General features: G+C 42.6%; 1 protein-coding gene across 2 annotated transcripts in view; it reads left to right on the top strand.

Moving 5' to 3' along the window:
• Window positions 1-12,247: 12,247 nt before the first annotated feature.
• CSNK1D (casein kinase 1 delta) overlaps window positions 12,248-21,632 on the top strand; it is a 29,299-nt gene continuing 19,914 nt past the window's right edge. For both annotated transcript variants that reach the window (XM_075216766.1, XM_075216765.1), the window contains exons 1-3: window positions 12,248-12,598; window positions 13,938-14,048; window positions 14,290-14,438. In XM_075216766.1, coding sequence (XP_075072867.1) covers window positions 12,523-12,598; window positions 13,938-14,048; window positions 14,290-14,438 — 336 coding nt within the window. In that variant the 5' untranslated portion in view covers window positions 12,248-12,522. The remainder of the gene's footprint in view (window positions 12,599-13,937; window positions 14,049-14,289; window positions 14,439-21,632) is intronic.

Below are 21,632 nucleotides of genomic sequence, written 5' to 3' on the forward strand. Positions count from 1 at the left end.
AAGAGATGCTGCAGTATCTGGTTACCCGTATTGAACAACAGGATGTTCGCCAACAACAATTGCTGCAATGTTGCCAGGCGTTAGCCTCTCAAGGAACTTCTGCGCAAAATATCACAGCTACTGTTGATGCTCCTGTGCCTTCATCCGTTTCCCCAGTGCCATCCCAGGTGTCTACTGCTTCCACGCTACACCTGCCTACTCCTTCAAAATATGATGGAGACCCCAAAACATGCAGGGGTTTTCTAAATCAATGCTCAGTTCATTTTGAGCTTCAACCTCACAATTTCTCTACTCATCGTTCCAGAGTGGCCTATCTCATTTCTTTGTTTTCCGGACAAGCTCTCGCATGGGCTTCCCCTCTGTGGGAGAGAAATGATCCATTATTACAAGATAGTGCCAAATTTATTTCCACGTTTCGAAGTGTATTTGATGAACCTGGTCGTGTTATTTCCGCTGCATCCAGCATCCTCCGTCTACGTCAGGGTTCTCGTACTGTAGCCCAGTACGTCATTCAATTTCGGATATTAGCCTCTGAACTTCAGTGGAACACTGAAGCTTTAATTGCCGCCTTCTGGCAGGGGCTTTCTGATAAAATTAAAGATACACTGACTACTCAAGAATTACCTACTTCTCTAGAAGATTTGATTTCTCTTTGCCATCGTGTAGACATGAGATTTCGTGAGAGTCTGAAAAAACAACTTCATCTCAAGCACCTCTTCGCTCAAGTCCTCAAGTTTGCCAAGTTTTATCTCCGGTAGTACCTATGGAGATAGGTCGCTCCAAATTAACTTCAGAGGAGAGGGACCGAAGAGTAAAATATAGACTTTGTATCCATTGTGCTGATTCTACTCATATGCTCAATTCATGCCCTAAAAAATCGGGAAATGCCAGGCCCTAACCAGTTCTGGAGAGGTGAAGTTAGGGTCCCTGGAGTCCTCTCCATGTTCTACGAAATTAAAAGTTTGTGCTTTTGATGTTACTGTTTCCTTTGCTACCAAATCTTTTATGTCCCAAGCACTTATTGACTCTGGAGCTGCAGGAAATTTTATTTCTAAATCCTTCGTGAATCAATGGTCCCTACCAGTGATTACTTTGAAAATACCAATTACTGTGACTGCTATCGATGGATCACGCATTATTAATGGTCTCATCACCCAGAGTACGTCTCCAGTAACCCTTCAAATTGGTGTATTACACCAGGAGGAAATTTCATTTTTAATTCTTCCTATTACTACCAGTCCGATTGTATTAGGCCTTCCATGGCTTCAACGTCATTCTCCCCAGATTGACTGGAACGCTCCTCAAGTTACGTCTTGGGGGTCTGAGTGTCATCATCGTTGCCTCTCTCAAGTCGTTCCTCTCAAGTTACAGCAATCCTCCATTTCACTTGTTCACCGGGACTTCCTCCTCAGTATGCTTCTTTTGCCGATGTATTTGATAAACTTCAGTCTGAACGTCTTCCTCCTCATTGTTCGTGGGACTGTCCGATTGATCTTCAACCTGGCAAGACTCCTCCCAGGGGTCGTGTGTATCCACTTTCGTTACCTGAAACTCAAGCCACATCTGAGTACATCAAAGAGAATCTCCAGCGAAGATTTATTCGACCTTCTTCCTCTCCCGCTGGAGCAGGTTTTTTCTTCGTAAAAAAGAAGGATGGGTCATTACGTCCTTGCATAGATTTCCGTGGACTTAACGCCATAACTATCGAAAATCGGTATCCCATTCCATTAATTACTGAGTTATTTGATCGTATCAAGGGAGCCCGGATCTTTACCAAGTTGGATCTTCGTGGTGCCTATAATTTAATTTGAATCAGGTCCGGTGACGAATGGAAGACAGCTTTCAACACCAGAGACGGGCATTATGAATATTTAGTAATGCCCTTCGGGTTATGTACCGCCCCCGCTGTTTTCCAGGGTTTCATTAATCAGATCTTCCGGGACTTGTTAAATGTTTGTGTCGTCGTCTATCTGGACGACATATTAATCTTTTCTCAGGACCTGCCTTCTCATCATCAACATGTGGCAGAGGTCCTTTCCAGACTCCGAAAAAATTAATTATTCTGCAAGTTAGAAAAATGTTCATTCGAGTTGCCCCAGATTCCATTTCTGGGATATATTGTCTCCGGAGTTGGTCTTCAGATTGATCCAGAAAAGGTGAATGCTGTATTACATTGGCCTCAGCCAACTACTCTTCGTGCAATTCAGCGTTTTTTAGGTTTTGCCAATTACTATAGACGCTTTATTCAAGATTTTTCCTCGATTGCATCTCCTATTGTGGCCCTAACTCGTAAAGGGGCCAATACTAAACAATGGTCCTCTGAGGCCCTTCAAGCTTTCCAGTTTCTCAAAGAGTCCTTCTCCTCCGCTCCTGTTCTTCGACAGCCTGATGTGACGCTTCCCTTCTTCCTAGAGGTAGAAGCCTCTAATGTTGGCTTAGGAGCCATTCTCTCCCAAAGATCGGAGCAATAAAAATTCCATCCTTGTGCCTTTTACTCTCGGGGTCTTCTGCCTGCAGAGAAGAATTATACCATCGGGGACAAGGAGTTGCTGGCTATAAAAGTAGCATTAGAGGAATGGAGATATTTGTTGGAAGGAGCTCGTCATCCTGTGACAATTTTTACTGATCATAAAAATTTGTCATATTTACAGTCTGCTCAATGTTTGAATCCTCGTCAAGCAAGATGGTCTCTTTTCTTTTCTTGTTTTGAACTAATCATGACCTTCAAACCAGCTGCAAAAAATAAAAAAGCAGACGCCCTATCTCTAGCTTTTGTGACGTCCTCAGACGTTGAAGATGGTCCTAACCACTCTATATTAGACCCCCAAATGTGTTTCTCTGGCTGCTTCTTCCACTAAGGTGCTACCATTTGGGAGAACCCTTGTGCCTCCTGCTCTTAGGAAGAAAATCCTTTCGTGGTTTCACTCTTCTCATTTTTCTGGACATTCTGGTGAACGCAAGACTTTTGAAATTCTTTCTTGAAGTTACTGGTGGCCTTCTATGAGGAGAGATGTCAAAGATTTTGTGGCTGCTTGTGAATTGTGTTCCCAGTTTAAGACTCCCCGCAGAACTCCAGCGGGTTTGCTTCAACCACTACCCATTCCTTCCAAGCCGTGGACCCATATTAGTATGGACTTTGTTACTGATCTTCCTCCTAGTAAAAAGTGCAATACTATTTGGGTAGTGGTGGATAGATTTTCGAAGATGGCACATTTCGTTCCTTTGACCGGTTTACCTTCTTCATCTACTCTGGCTGATTATTATATCAAAGAAATCTTCCGTATTCATGGATGTCCTTCCGAGATTGTTTCAGATAGAGGAGTGCAATTCGTTTCCAGATTCTGGTGGGCCCTTTGTAAGACCTTGGGTATCCGATTATCACTCTCATCCTCCTACCATCCTCAATCAAACGGACAAACCGAAAGGGTCAATCAAGATCTTGAGACTTTTATAAGGATGTTCTCTTCAGCCAACCAAGACAACTGGGTAGATTTGCTTCCATGGGCTGAATTCGCTCATAACAACATGTATCATGAATCATCTTCTAAAACTCCATTCTTTGTGGTTTACGGTCACCATCCGTCTTTTCCGGAATTTCCTGCCCTCCCTCCCACCCAAGTTCCTGCTGTAGAGACTGTTTGTCAGACCTTCAAAAATATTTAGTCTCAGGTCAAAACCTGTTTAAAGAAGACATCTGCCAGATATAAGTCTTTTGCAGATAAAAAGAGACGGGCTATTCCACCACTTAAAATCGGAGATCGTGTATGTTATCAACCAAAAATATTCGTTTGAAGGTCCCATCTATGAAGTTCGCTCCTCGTTTTATTGGTCCATATAGGATCATTCAAGTGATAAATCCAGTTTGTTTCAAACTTCTACTACCTAAGAACCTTCGTATTTCCAATGCCTTCCATGTGTCTTTGCTTAAACCTCTTATCATCAACCGTTTCTCGGTCCCTCCTTCAGCACCTCGGCCAGTCCAAGCTCATCAAGAGGAGGACTTTGAGATTACTCACATATTAGATGCAAAAATTTCGCGAGGAGTTCTTCGTTTCCTCGTTCATTGGAAGGGCTTTGGTCCTGAAGAGCATTCATGGATTAAAGCAGAAGATCTCAACGCTCCAGCTCTTCTTAAGAAGTTTTATTCCAAGTTTCCGGACAAACCCGGTTCCATGTGTTCTGTGCCCACCTTTAAAAGGGGGGGTACTGTCACTCACCGGACTGTGAGTGCCATTTCTCCTGTGTTCAGGAACCGTGGCCGTCCGCCATCCTGAGGGTCTGCGCATGTGCAGCCCTTATGAAACCTTCAGTACCTGTTGCTTTTAATTAATTGGATGATCAGGCAACCCTCCCTATTTAAACCACCTGTGATCATTAACTAGTTGCCTGATCTTGGAGTCTCATTCCACATGAGCCTCTGAAGGTGTTCCTGTGTTTCCTCGTGTATTCAGCTTCAGCTGATTCCTGTCTAATACGATTGTGGTTTCCAGACCACTTCAACTCTCCTGTGTTCATGGTGTCTGCACTCAGCTGATTCCTTTCTGCTACTGCTGCCGGATTCCAGACCGCCTCAACTCTCCTGTGTTCAGCGTGTCTGCTCTCCGCTGCCTCCGTTACTACTGCCGGGTTCCAGACCGTCTCAACTCTCCTGTGTTCATCGTGTCAGCTCTCCACTGATTCCTATCTGCTACTGCTGCCGGAGTCCAGACCGTCTCTACTCTCCTGTGTTCAGCGTGTCTCCCCTCCGCTGCCTTCGCTACTACTGCCGGATTCCAGACCGCCTCTACTCTCCTGTGTTCAGCGTGTCTCCCCTCCGCTGCCTCCGCTACTACTGCCGGATACCAGACAGCCTCAACTCTCCCGTGTTCATCATGTTTCCAGTTTTACTTACTACTGCTTCCTGAGTATTGCTCCTTTGATTACCGGTTACCTTTTGTGCGCTGCACCAACCTGATTACCGCTTCCATCCTCCAGTGGTCTCTCCTCCTGCCGGCGTTCAGCCGTTCAGGTATCCCTGCATTTCTCCTTGACAGCCTGCTTTCCTGAACCGCGGTATGCATACTTTCCATTGACTTTGCTATTGTGTTGCATATCCGTCTGTACTGTGTTGTGTTCATCTCCGGAGTCTTCCATCTACTGAAGCTATTGTTACTATTGACTTTGTTTCCTATTACCTGGATCTCTATAGTGACTTTGTATACTTCAAGCAGCGCTTGTCAGTTATTATTGTATTGTGGTTATCATCGTGGGATCAAGTTCCGTGTACCGCCCGTGTATCCTCTGTATTCCATTTATCTCCTCGTGCCCCTCCTCACATATATATATAGCAGTGGTACAACTTGCTGAACGCAGACCACTGACTCCTGTTTCCCATTGGCACCAGTTTCAAGTATCCTCTCACATAAGCAGTGGTACAACTTGCTGTACGCAGACCACTGACTTCCCCGTTACCTACTTGCACCTGGAACCCATTCCTTCACTATAGACAGTGGTACAACTTGCTATATGCAGACCACTGACTTTCACTACCTCCTCTCTACTCCTGGACATTCCTCCTCACTATAGCAGTGGTACAACTTGCTGTACGCAGACCACTGACTCTCCTCACGTTTACTTGTCCATCTGGTTCCTCGTGTTTATACATCTAAGTCATTACCAGTTGCTGCTAGTCATAGACTTTCCTTAATTCTCTCACCATCTGCTGATTCTCCTGTTCCGTTGTCACCCTGCTACCAGAGGACCATAGTACCAGCTATATTACTCTGGTAAGAACATCATCTGGTGATATCCTGGGCAAAGACTCCTAGTGCCCGTGACAGGGTGCCAGAGTAAGAGGTTATCTGCCTCTAGCTCCCCTGTGTTTTGCTCATCTATTTTTGACCCGTCTTCCTCGACCATCCTTCGGATTCTGCCTCCCTGTTGTGACCCGGCATGCTGACCATCCTCCTTTCTGTGTGCCCCACTGTGTTCCAGTGACCTTGGCTAGTTTTGACGATTCTCCTGGATTCTCCCTTTGTACCACGCATACCGATTGGCTTGACCCGGACCGTCTGACCCTTCTTTCACTACAACGGCAACTGACCTGCGTACCCTGTGCAGCGAAGTCTAAACCTCCTTGCCGGGGTCCCTGGTGAATACCAGGGGTACGTTAGACTCCGCACCTATTAGCTCAGTAGCGCTAATATCGGTTAGTGTTCCTCTCTATTCGGGTCTGACAGTAGGTCACAGGAATACAGCAATATTGAAGAAGTTGTCAAGCAGGGTCTTGAAGCAGAGTGATGTTTATTTAGCTTAAGTGTCCTGACAAGGACAGTTCCACTGATTAAAGGTATCAGTGATCAGGTGAGATGGAACATCAGCATGATACATTTCAGTATACAAGGGCTCTCTTTTTGTATAATTTTAGAGACTCTTCTTGGTAGGGGGTGGGCCAGCACCCTGATCAGAGAAGGCTCCGCAAAGACTTCAATATTTCATTCAACATTAACATCAGGATGTACTCTAATCCTGCATCTAACACAATTTAACTTCCACAGCAAACTGACTTTCTCCGATTTCCATCAGTTCTCAGGATGTTCTTAGATTTTAGATACAATTTATACTTAACAAACTTACACATATCTGTGATATCCTACATCACATGATGTTTACAATATTCAGGCAGGTTCTAACACCCTTAACAAAAGTCACTCAGGAACTCACAGTTACGACCACATGTGGTGTGTTCAAGTGTTGGTCACTCCCATTGAATAGACTTAATTAGCCTTAATGAGGACATCCTCTAGAAGCTACAAACAGACTTCATCAAATAAATGCTTCTCAGAATTCAAACATATACCTCAGACATGAGTGCATTTCTTCTAGTAGAATGAAAATAAACAAGTTTCTTCCCTGGTCTCAGAAATAAAGATTTCCCTTACCAAAATATACACAATATAAAAAAAAAAAGTGCATTTGCAATTATATAAATAAGCGCCCTGCACTATTTCCTTTAAATAAATTTATACCATAAGTTACTTATAAGTGATCCAGTCACACTTGCTATGTATGTCATATTATCTTATTTGTTTTAGTAACCTGTAAGCACGGTACATTTCATGTCCTTATTGTTCTAAACAAATTCATTGCCTGTGTAGAAGAGACAAATTGCTTTACCATGCTAAACCTTTCATTGCTGAGGTGTGAATTGTGATTTGTCGAAGTCAAATAATTGGATGAAAGAAACTATATTGCTTAATATTGTTTTACCGTGCAATTGTGGTCAGTATGCCACGTGTTATGACGCAATCACACGATAAACGACGCACAGATACACTTACACTTACACATTCACTTGTACATAGTTCATTTTATAATAGTTCCAACCCACAGTTGTTTTTGAACAAATGTTATTGAATTTATAGTTAAATATGATAATGTTAGAAGCACTTTATTGAGATCTAAGGTTTAGGTTACAGGAAAGATATGACATATGACACCATGTTTGGTGTCATTCCAATCCCCTATTTATCCGCAGTGATCCGGTTCAATCGCATAAAGGATCGCACCTTGCGTATGCAAGATATGGATTATAGGAAATAAATGACCAGAATGGTATTGTGTGTGTAATGTAAATAGACCAGTTTGAACTAGCTTTCGGCCGGATGATTAGTATGCAGCTATTGGAGAGCTGACCCCCACCCTTGGAGAGCTGACCCCCACCCTTGGAGGGTGTCATTTTACTGACCTATGAACTACACTCTACTGGACTGTCCTGGAGCATGAATCTATGAAAACATGCCAAGTCATCTGTATTGTATTTACTGTAACACCAAATGTATATATATTGCTCTCTGGAACCAGCATTCAGTCTCTTTGACCACAGACTTCAGGATTGAATGACTGTAAACTGGATCCAGCAGGGCGTGTCATATGTATCGGCTGTACTTATTTATTGAACTGTTATTCTTTTGCTTTTGCTATTAAATCGCATTGTCTGTTGGAACCACACAAATCGCAGTGAACAATGATTATTGGTAAGCAATGAAATAATTTTAATAATTTGGGGGCTCAAAGCGGTGAGATCATGCTACTGGAAGATTCGCAAAGCCTACGGATTTCGGTTACTGAACAAAGGGTGGATGACGCGTCATATACGGGTAAGAACTCAATATGTTCAAGGCCTGTTTATCATTCTGTGTTGTGAAACTGAATGTCCGTTTTGTGTAATCCAAGGAGCGCTGATTAGAACCTAGGGACAAGAAAGAAAAATTGTTTCTTTTCATTATCATGTTGCGTTTGAGATGTTATTCATTTTGCAAAGAGTATGTGTATTTCCTGCATTGTGTGTATGTGTATTTCCGGTATTGTTGCCACGTGTTTAAGCAGTCGTTTTGATAGATAGTCTTGTTATATATTTATAGTATAATCACTTGTTAAAGCCTCTGAAAATTTATTACGCTCGCTTGGGAAAGTATTTTTCTGCGCAGAAGAAAAATGTATGTGAATTGTGTGATTGTGAAGATAAATTTGACGACCCAGGTTACTGTTGAAAGAAACAGGGTATAAAGATAACCTAAGAGACAAAGGTTCTGTTTGAAAAGAGAACAGGGAATAAAGAGGCGCCGGAGTACACACGGCAGGTATACTGGAAGCGAAAACAAGAGGTTTTCGTCGCACTCCCAATAGTAATTGCAAAGTTTATTGATAGTATCTGTAAGCGGTGCGATCGGACTGCATGGTTGATTGTGCATCCGTGATTGTGACTTGGGAGTTGTGGGAGGAAATACTCTGCCACAGCTGGTATTAATAAATATCCAGTGCTAAGTACTCAAACTGGTGTGCTGGAAAGGCAGGGTATTGCGAAGTTGGTATTTCTGTGTTCCCAGTCTCTGTGTTAGGTGTTCCTCGCTGAGTAGGCTGACAATCGCGTGTTATTGTTCAGGTGTAGAGGTGTGCACCGATGTAGCGTTTCATAGTGCACGAGAAGAGAAGAGAGGGTAGTGGAGATATGTGGATAAGGTTGGCGGGATGGAGCGAGGACAGTGAGCAGAGAATGGGGACTGTACAAGAGCCAGGGTTAGGTGAGATGTCACCAGCAGCCATGAGAAGGAGTATGATGAGGAAGAGGACATGCGAGGAGGATTTGTGAGTGTGAAGTTTATTTCTGTTAATGTAGGCCAGTGAGTGTGGTGGGTGGAGACAAAACAGTTCATGTGTACGGACTAGTGAGGATGCAAGTAGTGAATGGGAAAACATTATTGGGGAGTGAGAAATAAGATGATGGTGAAAGAAGAGGAACTTGAATAGAAGTGTGGTGGTAGTGAATAGGAGAGAGTGTAAATTGAGTAGGTGCGTGATGGAGAGATGTGAGAGATGTGAATGAATGTGTATCAGCTGGGGTAGGTAATGAGAGAGTGGAAGAAACAATTGATCCAAACGATGCAGGGCAACTGAACAGGTGAAGGATATTTTACCGCCCCCTGGCAGGGGTCAATAGAGTAGGAAGTTTCTGTAGCTTTGACATTACGAGGTCTAGAATGCTGACAGTTGGGAGCAGATGGTCCAGCAGCCAAACAGAGATGGTAACAGCAATCACAACTGAGCTCAGTGAACAGGTGAACATGAATGGCAGTTCAGTAGATCCTAAAACAGCCTTGTTTTTCAGAATGAAGTTTATCCTCAGCACTGCTGTGACGTTTGCCAACAGTATTCAGAAATATCCAATGCTGATGGAATAGAGATGGGAGAATTGGATTGAAGCCTACCGCTGTCTAAAATGATGGACACGACCCTTGCACAAAGTTCATGCCCAGTCCGCATGCAGGGCTGCGTGCAAGGACTCTCAGTGCCCAGGGTAAGTAATCAACTATCTCCACCCTCACACACTTTTGTAAAATAATAAGCTACCTCCTTCTGACTGGCATGTAAGGCTGATGTCTGATGCAGAAAGCTGTCCCAGGGGCAAATACAGGGTGAGTTTCCAAATGTTTGATTTTGAAAAACATGTGACAATAAGCTGGCCAAAGCCCCACTCCCTCTCCTAACATATTACACCAATACCACCCCCGACTCCTTTCCTCACATATTACATGCAGGGGCTGGTTGGGAAATTTTAGTATGGGGGTCAAGCAACACAGCAGCGTCCCTGTATCAATAACCACCAAATCCTCATAAATAACCGCTGATAATAATTAACCCTATCATAAAAATACTTAACCCTCTCATTAATTTCTTCATCCTTTCAATAACTTCCTCAAAATCATTAAATCTCTCATCATAATAACATTTTCAGCAACATTAACCGCCCCATCATTAATTAACCTCCTTATAATCATTAACTCCCACATCATCCCCCTCATAATTAAACCTCTTCTAATAATCATTAATTCCTTTAACCTTATCATAACAAGCCCTTCATAATCATTAACTCCCTCCTCCCATAATTAATTAACCATAATATCATTAAAAATAATCCATTTTATATTCCTTAAGCCCCTTAATCATTACCTCCCTCAAAATCATCAAAAGTACCCCATTAAAATCATTAATCCCTGCACCTTCATAATTAACTTCCAATCATTATGTCCAGGGCTGGATTAAGGGAATGGAGGCCCCTGGGCTAAGGGGGCCTCCATTCCCCCATGAGGCCTCAGTAAGGAGACTACAGCGCACCGGGGAAGGACCGCAGTAAAAGTGCTCAGCAGCATTGATCGGGCCGGCGGCGCCCCCACCCCCGACTGATCAGTACTGCTGCTGAGCACTAAAAAGGGCCCCCTGGATGCCCGAGGCCCCTGGGCTGTAGCCCAGTTAGCCCTATGGTTAATCCGGCCCTGATTATGTCTAACCTCTTCAACATTAACTACCCACAAAGTATATTATATCCTCCCTCCATCCCCACTTACCTGTTGCTGATCAGTCTTTAGTCAGAGGGGAACTGTTCACATAATTTCCCCTCTGTGTTCTTTCAATCTCACAGCGCACCCTGCAGTCCAGAGATTCCATATCTGACTAACTGCAGGGAGTTAGGAGCCGTGCGCTCCATGCTTGTTGCTCTCTGTGTGGAGGGCTTAACCAAGAGCGTTTTCCTCTTTCTAGGGCGGCAGCAGACCGCATAAATACCAGCTGTCAGTGGCACCCTAGACAGCTACCTAATGATAGTGCCAGACCTGGTGGCATGGAAACCTCCTTCCAAAAATCCTGCGTTTGCTCCTGAACTTTATTCCACATACCTTATCAGATCATACTTTCTTCATACTTCCTCAATTTTTGGATATTGCCACCAAGAATAGGCCATCCTCCTGGATCACAGCTCTATTTCTTGAGAAATAGAAGGCGCAGGGTCTTGTTCAGGGGAGGGCTGGCAAATTTCAGCCCGAGGGACAAGACTCGACTCGGCAGCCTATTTTAAAGGGAAAATATGCAGGTGGCCCAGTAACCCAGGCCAAGGTATCCCACTATGGGACTGGCCCGGGGGGCAGATGCTCCTGTGCCACTGGCCTTATTCATACTTGCCAACTCCTCGGAAAGTCCGGGAGACTCCCGAAATTCTGGTCAGTCTCCCAGGCTCCCGGGGGAGCTGGCATTTCTCCCGGATCCAAGATTTCACCAAGAATCGCGTCATTTGACGCGATTCTCGGTGAATCACACCCTTTTGGAGGAAGGGGCAAGGCCAATCGCATCATTTTGACCCCCCCCCCCGCGTCATACAGTACGGTTTCACGGGGGGCGGGGCCAAAATGACGCGATTGGCCTCACCCTGCCTCCTCCCGCCCTCCAGTCACGCCCCCAACTCCTGGAAGCAAGTTTCCGGGAGTTGGCAAGTATGGCCTTATTGAACAAATATCCCTGAGGGGTGGTCCAAAGGGCAAGTGCAGGTGTGGCGTGATGTGACAATCATCACAGTCCTCCTCCGCTACGCAATTATACAATTTGCATAATTGCTAAGATACCTCGTGAGATGGCGACAACAGAACAGGTATTACAGCAGTATAAATAGAAATAAACAGGCTTCTCCATGCTAGCATTTGGAAGTTCCTCTCTACAAATCCTGCGTTTACCCCCTGCCTACTTGCCCAAATCCGAAACTGCAAATTGTTAAAAGTAACGATAATGGTAATGATAACAACCTCCTACTATCCACATATCTGTAGCAAACGCTCAAGACACCAGATGGCGCCAGAGGGATTCAACGCTATCCCACGTGACCGAAACTTTGTTATCCTGGTCATGTGACAAACAAACCCCGCCCATCGCATCGGAGCTTGTTGCTAGGTGGAGTGACGTCACAGGCACTGGGTGACATCCTTTGGCTGGGGTTATTTTCCGGGACGGACCGGGGTCAGCGGAATCCGCAGTAATCCACCGTCACTGAGCTGTCAGCCGGTGCGGGAGTGGTGGGGACACCGACAGCAGCCCTTGCTCCGTTACCCCAGCCCCGTCTTGTGAGCTCTCATAGCGGATGGCCACTGGGAACGGATGGTGAAAAGTGCGCCGGAGGTCAGAGGCTGATTGCGGGTTGGAGGAGAGGGCCTGAGCGCTGTCATGGAGCTTAGAGTCGGGAACAGGTACCGGCTGGGCCGGAAGATCGGCAGTGGCTCTTTCGGAGACATTTATTTGGGTGAGAAACAAGATGGTGGATGAAGACATAAGAGGGGCCCTTTAGGAGTGTTGAGGGGGCTCCCTTGTGACCTGGTGGGTCTGGGGCGTGAAATAGAGGTCTCATCATGTCCTATATTATGTGTGATATTGGTGGTGGGGTTTTATTGGGTTTTTAAGGCCCAGACTCAGGATGCTGGTGGGGGAGGGGTATGCACCCCTCCCCTTCTTCTCATTGTAATGTTTTTGTAGGGTATATGGGACCCCCATTGTTGTTTTTGGGATGGCTAACAGTAAAGTAACTCACTGTATATTTTGTGGCTAATCAACAGATGCACTGCTTGATATATGGGGAAGAGTAGTATCCTAGATCCTCCTGACATTTAAATAAGCCTTCTGCAAGAAATATAATTTTGGTTCAACTGATATTTGGGGAGAGATTTGTATTTTGTATCACCATAACTAATGTTTAAACAGAGGGTATATCTTTTGGTAGTACTGTTTCATGTATATTAAGGGTGGTCATGTTGTTATTTTATGTAATATTAGATTAGGCCCTAAATATCATTGGTTACATTGAGGAAGTAACAGAACACAGTGTGTATCGGGCATTAAGGGTGCATTTGTATAATATTTGCAGTGAGATCAGACAATGTGATGGGATTATTTTTTCTTTTTTTTCTTTGGTAGATGCATTATCTAATTTTGGAGGTAACAAAATGTGTATGTACAATGCTTCGTGCCTTATTTGGTATCTAAAGTGCAAACAAGGCCATTGATTTAAGTCCATTAGTGGATCAGACCCTTTGTTTTTTATTTCATTTGGTAAAGGTGTTATTTAATATGCTCGAGTGATCTGTATAATGAAAATGGTTTGTCTGTATTCAAGAAATTATATATTTTACAGTGTAAATAAATACTCTGTTTTACAGGTCCACCCCATATATATATATATGGATTTGCAGATTATAGCTGTGTAGGCTTTGTTGAGTATTGACCAGGTTGTATGCCTGGTAATATTTTTATTTAGGGGTGGGCTTTGCAAATCCTGAAGTAGTAAAGTATAGATACTGAAAGATGCGAAATAGTTTTGTTGACTTTGCACTTCCCCATCGGCTACACCTTCTTGTATTGTTCAGTTTGTAACTTGGCTACAGTCGTGGACACTAATGAAATCTGGGAAATAGTAATGATTCATTCTTATAATAGGTGATATTTTTATAGGCTTCTATGGAGTTTATACCATAGAAATGACACATGACTTAATTGACTGGTTTTGTCTAATTTAGTCAGATCCCAGCCTATTGCCTGTATGATCATATCCTGCTCGGCTGCAAATGCCATTTATTTATATATTGTAGGCACTGACATTGCAGCAGCTGAGGAAGTTGCCATCAAACTGGAATGTGTGAAAACAAAACATCCCCAGCTCCATATCGAGAGCAAGATCTATAAAATGATGCAAGGAGGAGGTGAGTGTTAAAGTAGACCCGTTGAATGTGTGTGATGAGACTGCAGCCTATCACTTCACTAGGATATAGTGACATCAGTCAGATATCATGAACTTTGTAACTGATGTCACTAATATCCTAGTGAATAGATAGGCTAAATTGTGCTTCAGCCCTCAAAATAACCTGCTCAAAAAGAGTGGAGGCGAAGATGCACATTAACAATAAGTGACCTGTGTTATTCATTACCTTGTTTGCTTTCTAGTGGGAATCCCAACTATAAAGTGGTGTGGTGCAGAAGGCGATTACAACGTCATGGTCATGGAATTGCTGGGACCAAGTCTTGAAGATCTCTTTAACTTTTGCTCCAGAAAATTTAGCTTGAAAACTGTGCTGCTACTTGCCGACCAGATGGTAAGAGCGATTGGGCAAAGTAATGCTCCATTGTATAAGCTAGTTGAATTTGAGTATGTCAAAAATATACCACAAAGAGGAACCAAAGCTTAAATTACATTTTACAGTTTTCAAGGTGTTTTTTCCTTTAATATTATTCTCAAAACCGTTCACATATGCAGCCTTATTCTCTGGTACAGCACGGTGGCTAAGTGGTTAGCACTTCTACCTCACAGCGCTGTGGTCATGAGTTCAATTCCCAACCATGGCCTTATCTGTGTGGAGTTTGTATGTTCTCCCCGTGTTTGCGTGGGTTTCCTCCGGGTGCTCCGGTGTCCTCCCACACTCCAAAAAACATACTAGTAGGTTAATTGGCTGCTATCAAAATTGACCCTAGTCTCTCTCTTTCTCTCTGTGTGTATGTTAGGGAATTAGACTGTAAGCTCCAATGGGGTAGGGACTGATGTGAGTGAGTTCTCTGTACAGCGCTGAGGAATCAGTGGCGCTATATAAATAAATGGGGATGATGATGGTACAGTAGATTCCACTTTAGCAGTAGCATTTCTTAATTTACATTTTTGTTAATTGAGGCTGTTGTGACTTCTGTCAAATTGAATAAAATAGGAATGGTTTGGGTTTTAACTTTTTCAAGTGTAAAAAAGTCATAGATGCCACATAGGGGGGTATTCAATTGTTTCTTTTAACGCGCTTAAACAAAAAAAAACGAGCGCTCTAAAATATTACCGTTAATACGGTAATTACTCGCTAAATTTCATCTTGCAGCGAGCTGAAATTCAGCCCGCTGGCAGCGAGTAAGTACCGTATTAACTGTTTACGCACGCAAAATTACCGTATAATATGAAGTTTTTTTCGAGCGCTCGTTTTTTTTTTTGTTTTAGCGCGTTAAAAGAAACAATTGAATACCCCCTAAGAGTTTAAAGGGCTAATGTACAAGTTGGCAAACATGGCTGCTAATATTTACAAACCTGAATGTGAAAGTTTCAGAAGATAATCCGGATGTAAAATATTTCAGGTAAGCTTGTAATTTGTGGCAATAGATGTCTTATACAAATCAGACTTCCTGTTGGTAATCCCACCAGCCTCGGGGTAACCCTGGTGGCAATATCTAGCAAATGCAAATAGAACGTCAAATAAATGAACCTCTGTCGATGAGTGAGAAATTTTACATGTATTTGCACCTCTTGCATTGCAACATGGGTTTTGTCCAGAAAACTTTCAATTTTTTGCTGAACTTTCCTTAATGAATCGAGCCCAGTGTTACCTTTTAGAACGCAGTGGTGGGGAACAAGTCCATTCATCCTATTTTTAGTGCAATTTTGGGCTTTAGCTGAAAAGTGCTTTAATAGCAGATAGTTTAGTTGTCATTTTTAAGTATAGATCTTACATTTTGTAGATTTGGTTTCACCTGATAATACGTTTATTTCTGGTGTCTTATTGAAGTTCACTCTTTATATCTGCATGCTTAACCCTGTAGATTTTAAATTATGTGATACAGGAGACTGGTTTCCAGAGCCTTATTTTCAACATGTTCAGGTGCACATTAAAGAAAAATGTTACAAAAGCAAAATGCTATGGGATGAGGGAATGATGGCCAGTGAATTGATAGACTGAATTCTGGACATTGGTTCAGCCCACAAAATGGCTTCCTCCACTGTGCTGTAACAGGAAATTAAAATTTTGGAAGATGAATAAAGCTAGGTACACGCTGGAGCGTTTTCGTCCAATAAAATCAGCCGACATACGACCGTTCGGTCAGAAGTCGGGTTAGTGCGTATAGTGACACGATGGTTGAAAGTTGTGTTGATTTTGTTGGTCGTATTGTTTATTATTTTCCGACCAATCCACCTAACACACAGTGGGTATAATTTTCTGATCAATCAACGACCAGGTGCCGATAGCAGCTCGAGGAACTACTCCTTTGAGGGCGTATGTATGTTAATTTCCAATGCCTGTACCAGTACCATGTGGTGTGATGTCTGCACCTCAGTCATGTAATTGGGTGCTTCTAGCGTTAAAGCAATAGCTGGTGTTCTCTTGCATTAATGTGTATAGCATATGTCGGCCAGTTTAATTGTAAACCTTTGTCCGTGTAGTGTGTATGAGAGAATAAGTCTCTCCTCTTTAACCACTCTTTGGTCCAACAAGATCTATTTTCTCCTTCTTTCCCTTCGGGTCTGTTCTTGCAGTATTCTTGCCACAGTGAGCAGAAAAAGAGCATTTGCTTGTTTACCTCAAAAGTATCCATATTAGTAAAAATATTTTTTGTGTGTGCGGTTGAGAATGAACGTACAATGTACACGTACTAGCGAATGCATGCAAAAAACGTGTTTCCTTCGATATTTTTAGATATATTATAATGAGGTTTTAAGGTGGTTACTATTGAACATGCTCTGCCCTTTATTAAAATTTCTTGGGGATATCGTTACATGAACCTCATAAGTCGTTTCAGTGTGCACAAATTTCTAATCTTTGCTCACAACAATATAGCGGGGAAAAGTCACTTTCCGAACGATCGGTCTTTCGTTAATCGTCTAAAGCGTAACTAGTGTATACGCATTAATCATCCGAGCGATCGGACATTCGGTCGAAGGGAAAGTCATTATAGATAACGCATCGGTCGGAAAATTCTTAAGTGTGTACCTAGCCTAAGCAACAACTGGTTCTGTAGAAAGACTCCAGCATGTTAATTTATTGAAATAGATAAAAATTTCTTACACAAACTGCACTCAAGAAAGCAGAATGTCTGCCGAGTTTAGAGACAGCTGTGTTTGAACATGATTGTGATGGCTTAGTTTATGGCCTTAAGGAAGGGTCGGATGCTTGCATTTTGCTTCTGCTTTTGTTTAAAAGGAAGTTTGCAGAGTTTACTTTAACATAGCTAAACTTTAACTAAAGTGAGTAGAAGCGTGTCCTGTTTTCTAGTAATGTCATATTTAGTTAAGTTCAGTTTATATATTTCTTAAGGCAACCCACTTAAGCTGGGTACACACTACAGAATTTTCCACCAACTTTTTATGCCGATCGATTTTTACATGCGATCAATGGTCTGATCGCTCGGTCCATGGACTGCATACACACTAGCCTTGTTTTAGACGATAAAGGGAAGAGCAGCTGTCCCGTTAGCGACTTTTTACAGCCATGTTATCGTGAGCAATGACTGTAATTTCGTACTCACTGTTGTGGATCGGTCGGAAGTTTATACACACTACACAGAGGAAACGAGATTGGAACGAAAATATTAAACGGTACGACCAACCAAATGAGGCGACAGTCGTCCATTTGGGCAGAATTTCGACCATCGTGTCACTACACACACTGAACCGACTTTTGAACGAGCGTTCGTATGTCGGCTGATTGAGCCGATTATTGGACGAAAACTGTGTAGCGTGTACCTAGCTTTAGGAGGCAATCATATGGGTACTACATGCTGATATACTACAATTTCAGGCTTTTCCATTGCACATACTTTGATAGCTGCCATTAGGATCGCCTAATCATCAGAAAGATTACATGACTATGAATATGCCATGCCACCTGTTTGAGGCTCATTTGCTTCTTGGCAGAAGAATAGCCTTTTGTAATAAGTGATGACACAAGTGGGAGGGGCCTGCTTATTGAGTGCATGCAAACAGATAATGTGTGGATTGGGTGACTACCAGAAAGCAATCCAGTAAGGCAGCAGTTAAGGCTCATCCAGAAAGCATGCATGATGTTTACGGTAATCGTGAAATTGGGCCACTTCTCGCAGTATAAGATTTATATAGGCACACTTGTGCTGTTTGTGAATGTACCATCATCTGCTCAGAAGGACATTGTTTACCAAGAAAATGTTATAACATTACAGTACCTTTAAATCACTTGGCATTGATGCCAGGAAAGTTCCCAAATTGACAAGAGCGTAGGCTGCTGACACTCTACTCTGTTGTCCATTCATGTCCCCTTAAGCCTTTGGCTACTCAGGAACAGGAGGATTGTGACAAAAATCTGGCGTACAGCAGAAGTGCAATTTAAAGCATGGGAGCCTGTTTCTTTAGGTACTATGTTTCTGACTTCGTATTGGTAGAAGTTAGGATTTTGTGTTACACTGTATAACAGCAGGAAGCCACTGAGATCGGAAGTCACTGAGAACTGATAGATAAAATTATGAAAAGCTGTGCAATTATATTTCCAAGAATTATTTTGATTCAGAGTTTCAGCTGCTGTATTTAGGGATGATCAAAAGTCTATTTGAAATTTGCAGCGATGAAAGTACAAAATTATATATTAAAAATGTTTGAGTATAACAAGAGCCTCTAAAGAGGAGTATTAGGCTGAATTGCAAACCCCAGAAAGGGCAGGATCATCTGCCAAAGCATTTCTTCATGAGACGTTTGGTAAGAAAGGCATGAGATCTGAATTTGTTGTCTCAGAGGCTAACGTGCTAGATCTAGTAATTGGTATTTTTGAATTGTATGTTTCCAGATGTAAAGTAGTTCCGTTGTTTCTGGAGTTGTCCATAGTCATGAACAAAACCAAAAGACATACCTGTCTTTTAAGTTCTATTGTTTGCAAAAAAATAAAATAAAAAAAGGACTCGAAAGTAATCACATTATACATGCTTGTTCAGAGATGCCAATAATGAGGTAGGATTTAAGCTGGGTACACACTACAGAAATGTCGACCAGCTTTTTATGCCTAGCGATTTTACATGCGATCGATGTTCCGATCGCTCACTCCATGGACTGCATACACACTAGCCTTGTTTAAGACGATAAAGGGAAGAGCGGATGTCCCTTTAGCGACTTTTTACAGCCAAGTTGTCGTGGGCAATGACTGTAATTTCATACTCACTGTTGTGGATCGGTCGGAAGTTTATACACACTACACAACGGAAACGAGATTGGAACGAAAATATTAAACGGTACGACCAACCAAATGAGGCGACAATCGTCCATTTGGGCAGACTTTCGACCATCGTGTCACTGCACACACTGACCCGACTTTTGAACGAGAGGTCGTATGTCGGCTGATTTAGCCGATTATTGGATGAAAACTCTGTAGTGTGTACCCAGCTTAAGCAGGGAGCATTTGAAGAGATAAACATGAGATGAACAGGAGTGAAATGCTCATACTTGGTAAGCCCCTTGCAGCTGAAAAGTGTTGCATTTTAATTTTGAAGGTGAAAAAAAGGTTGTGTACAGGCACAGTTAGTGAGTTAGTGTAAACACAATATTTTCCAAAGACTTCTACCAACATAGTGGCCGCTCTTATAGCTTTAATCCAAGGGCGTGGAGTATAAAGCATGTGCTGTAGAAAGCTATAGGATAGTGTTTATCTCCATGTTCTTCCTAATACTAAATGATCCTTTTCATGACAAATGTAGTATTTCTAATGCTGGAGTACTGGAAAGTTACTCTTTTAAGGGTACAAAATTCTTTTTCAGTCCCCTCATCCCAAGGCAAGTACGGGAGTTACATTTTGTTATGGTTACATTATAGCCCAATATCCACTGGTGACCATAGTCTGCTCTACCCAATTAAGACCACATGTGAAACTTTGTGGTTGGCCTAGAGGGTTTGAGGTTAGCCTGAAGTCTGTCTTGGGAAGGATGTATATACTCCTGTATAATTTCGGGTATGAGCCCTAGAAATATATAATTGCAGCTTTCCTTAAAAGCTTAATGACCTTTTAGAGCAAGGTTTATAAGAAGGTATGCAGAGGATGAAGCGAAAAAACTGTGTATGACATTGAGATATCCTTTGGGAAAGGCAAGGGATCCAGGTGTTAAAGAAAAGGGGGCTGGACTTTCCCAATAGACCTACATGCTTATTGTGAAAGGCCTGAAGTCCAGTCCAGGTGTATTGATGATCCTTGCATGTGAATGCTTAGAGGAACGGACTATCAGGCTGGACAGGCATACTAAATATACTGGGGAAATGCTGAAAACAATTGTTGCTATTATTGATCACTCGAAGGTCCTGGACCAAACCTCTTTGTGTCCTTATCTGACTTTTTAAATAAAAGGGTAAGTGAATTATAGGTACACACAGGAACCATAACTCCCTCAGTCAATAAGTAGTATATCGCCAATCCAATAGTCTTGTCTGCTTGAGGTTATAAAGGGTTTTGTGGAACCATCCGCAAGGCTTTAGATGGATCGATAATTATCTTTAAAGTTTTCTCAGCCTTCCTGGCAGCAAGAAAGACTAAGGGCTAGATTTACTAAGCGGCGGGTTTAAAAAAGCGGGGATGTTGCCTATAGCAACCAATCAGATTCTAGCTGTCATTTTGTAGAAGGTACTAAATAAATGAAAGCTAGAATCTGATTGGTTGCTATAGGCAACATCCCCACTTTTTCAAACCCGCCGCTTAGTAAATCTAGCCCTAAGTGTAGGTTCTCCCAGAGTAGCAGCCCAGGGGTGCTGGACAATCATGGGGACTGGTCACCCTTACTATGACAGTGTAAGGCAGGTAAAACGTTAATCCCATATTTTTGTTTGCTCCTTTGGCCGCTGGGCCTTGTGACAAGACAGAACCATTCTCAAATTGCTACCCTGAAGGTTATGACATTTTAATCACTGCACTTTTCTCCTTTTTTCACTGCAGTTTATATGGTCTTTTATAAGTGACAGGGTGTGGGAGCTCTTATTGGCTCTGATACCCAAAGATCTGGGAGTTGACAATGAGGTTCCCACCGCTATGAAACTGCTGATGTCCCCTCCTTTGGGGACAGAACATTTTGTGCCTTTGGGTTAAGTTTCTGTGGAATCCAGGGCAAAAGGGTTCTTATAACTCTAAGGCTTTGGAATAGAGTGGCCCTTACTCTTTTTACGAGGGCTTAAAATTGCTGCACCACTGTGCTATTTTTGTGTTTTCACTTTTAGCCACTTGGGTCTTGCGATAAGGTCATTGAGCTTCTTGCTGACCTGCTTCTCTACAGAGTTATCAAGCTCTGATTAAAGCTCCTACCTCTAATATATACAATTTTGTGTGTGTGTCATCAACTGGTTGAGTCTTATTACCACCTAGTTAGAGAACACCCCATATTCATAAATGCAGGGAGGTGAACAGAGGTGGATTCTGGTCCCAAGTTGGAGACTGTTTGAACGGTATAATAAGTATTTGTGGCTATTGTGTGGTTGGTGAAGTCCGAGATGAAGCTTGCACTTATTTTTGTTGTGTAAAAGTTGTGGCCAGCACTATATGAGACTTGTC

This window comes from Mixophyes fleayi, chromosome 6 (genome assembly GCF_038048845.1).
Source record: "Mixophyes fleayi isolate aMixFle1 chromosome 6, aMixFle1.hap1, whole genome shotgun sequence".
NCBI classification, from domain to species: Eukaryota; Metazoa; Chordata; class Amphibia; order Anura; family Limnodynastidae; genus Mixophyes; species Mixophyes fleayi.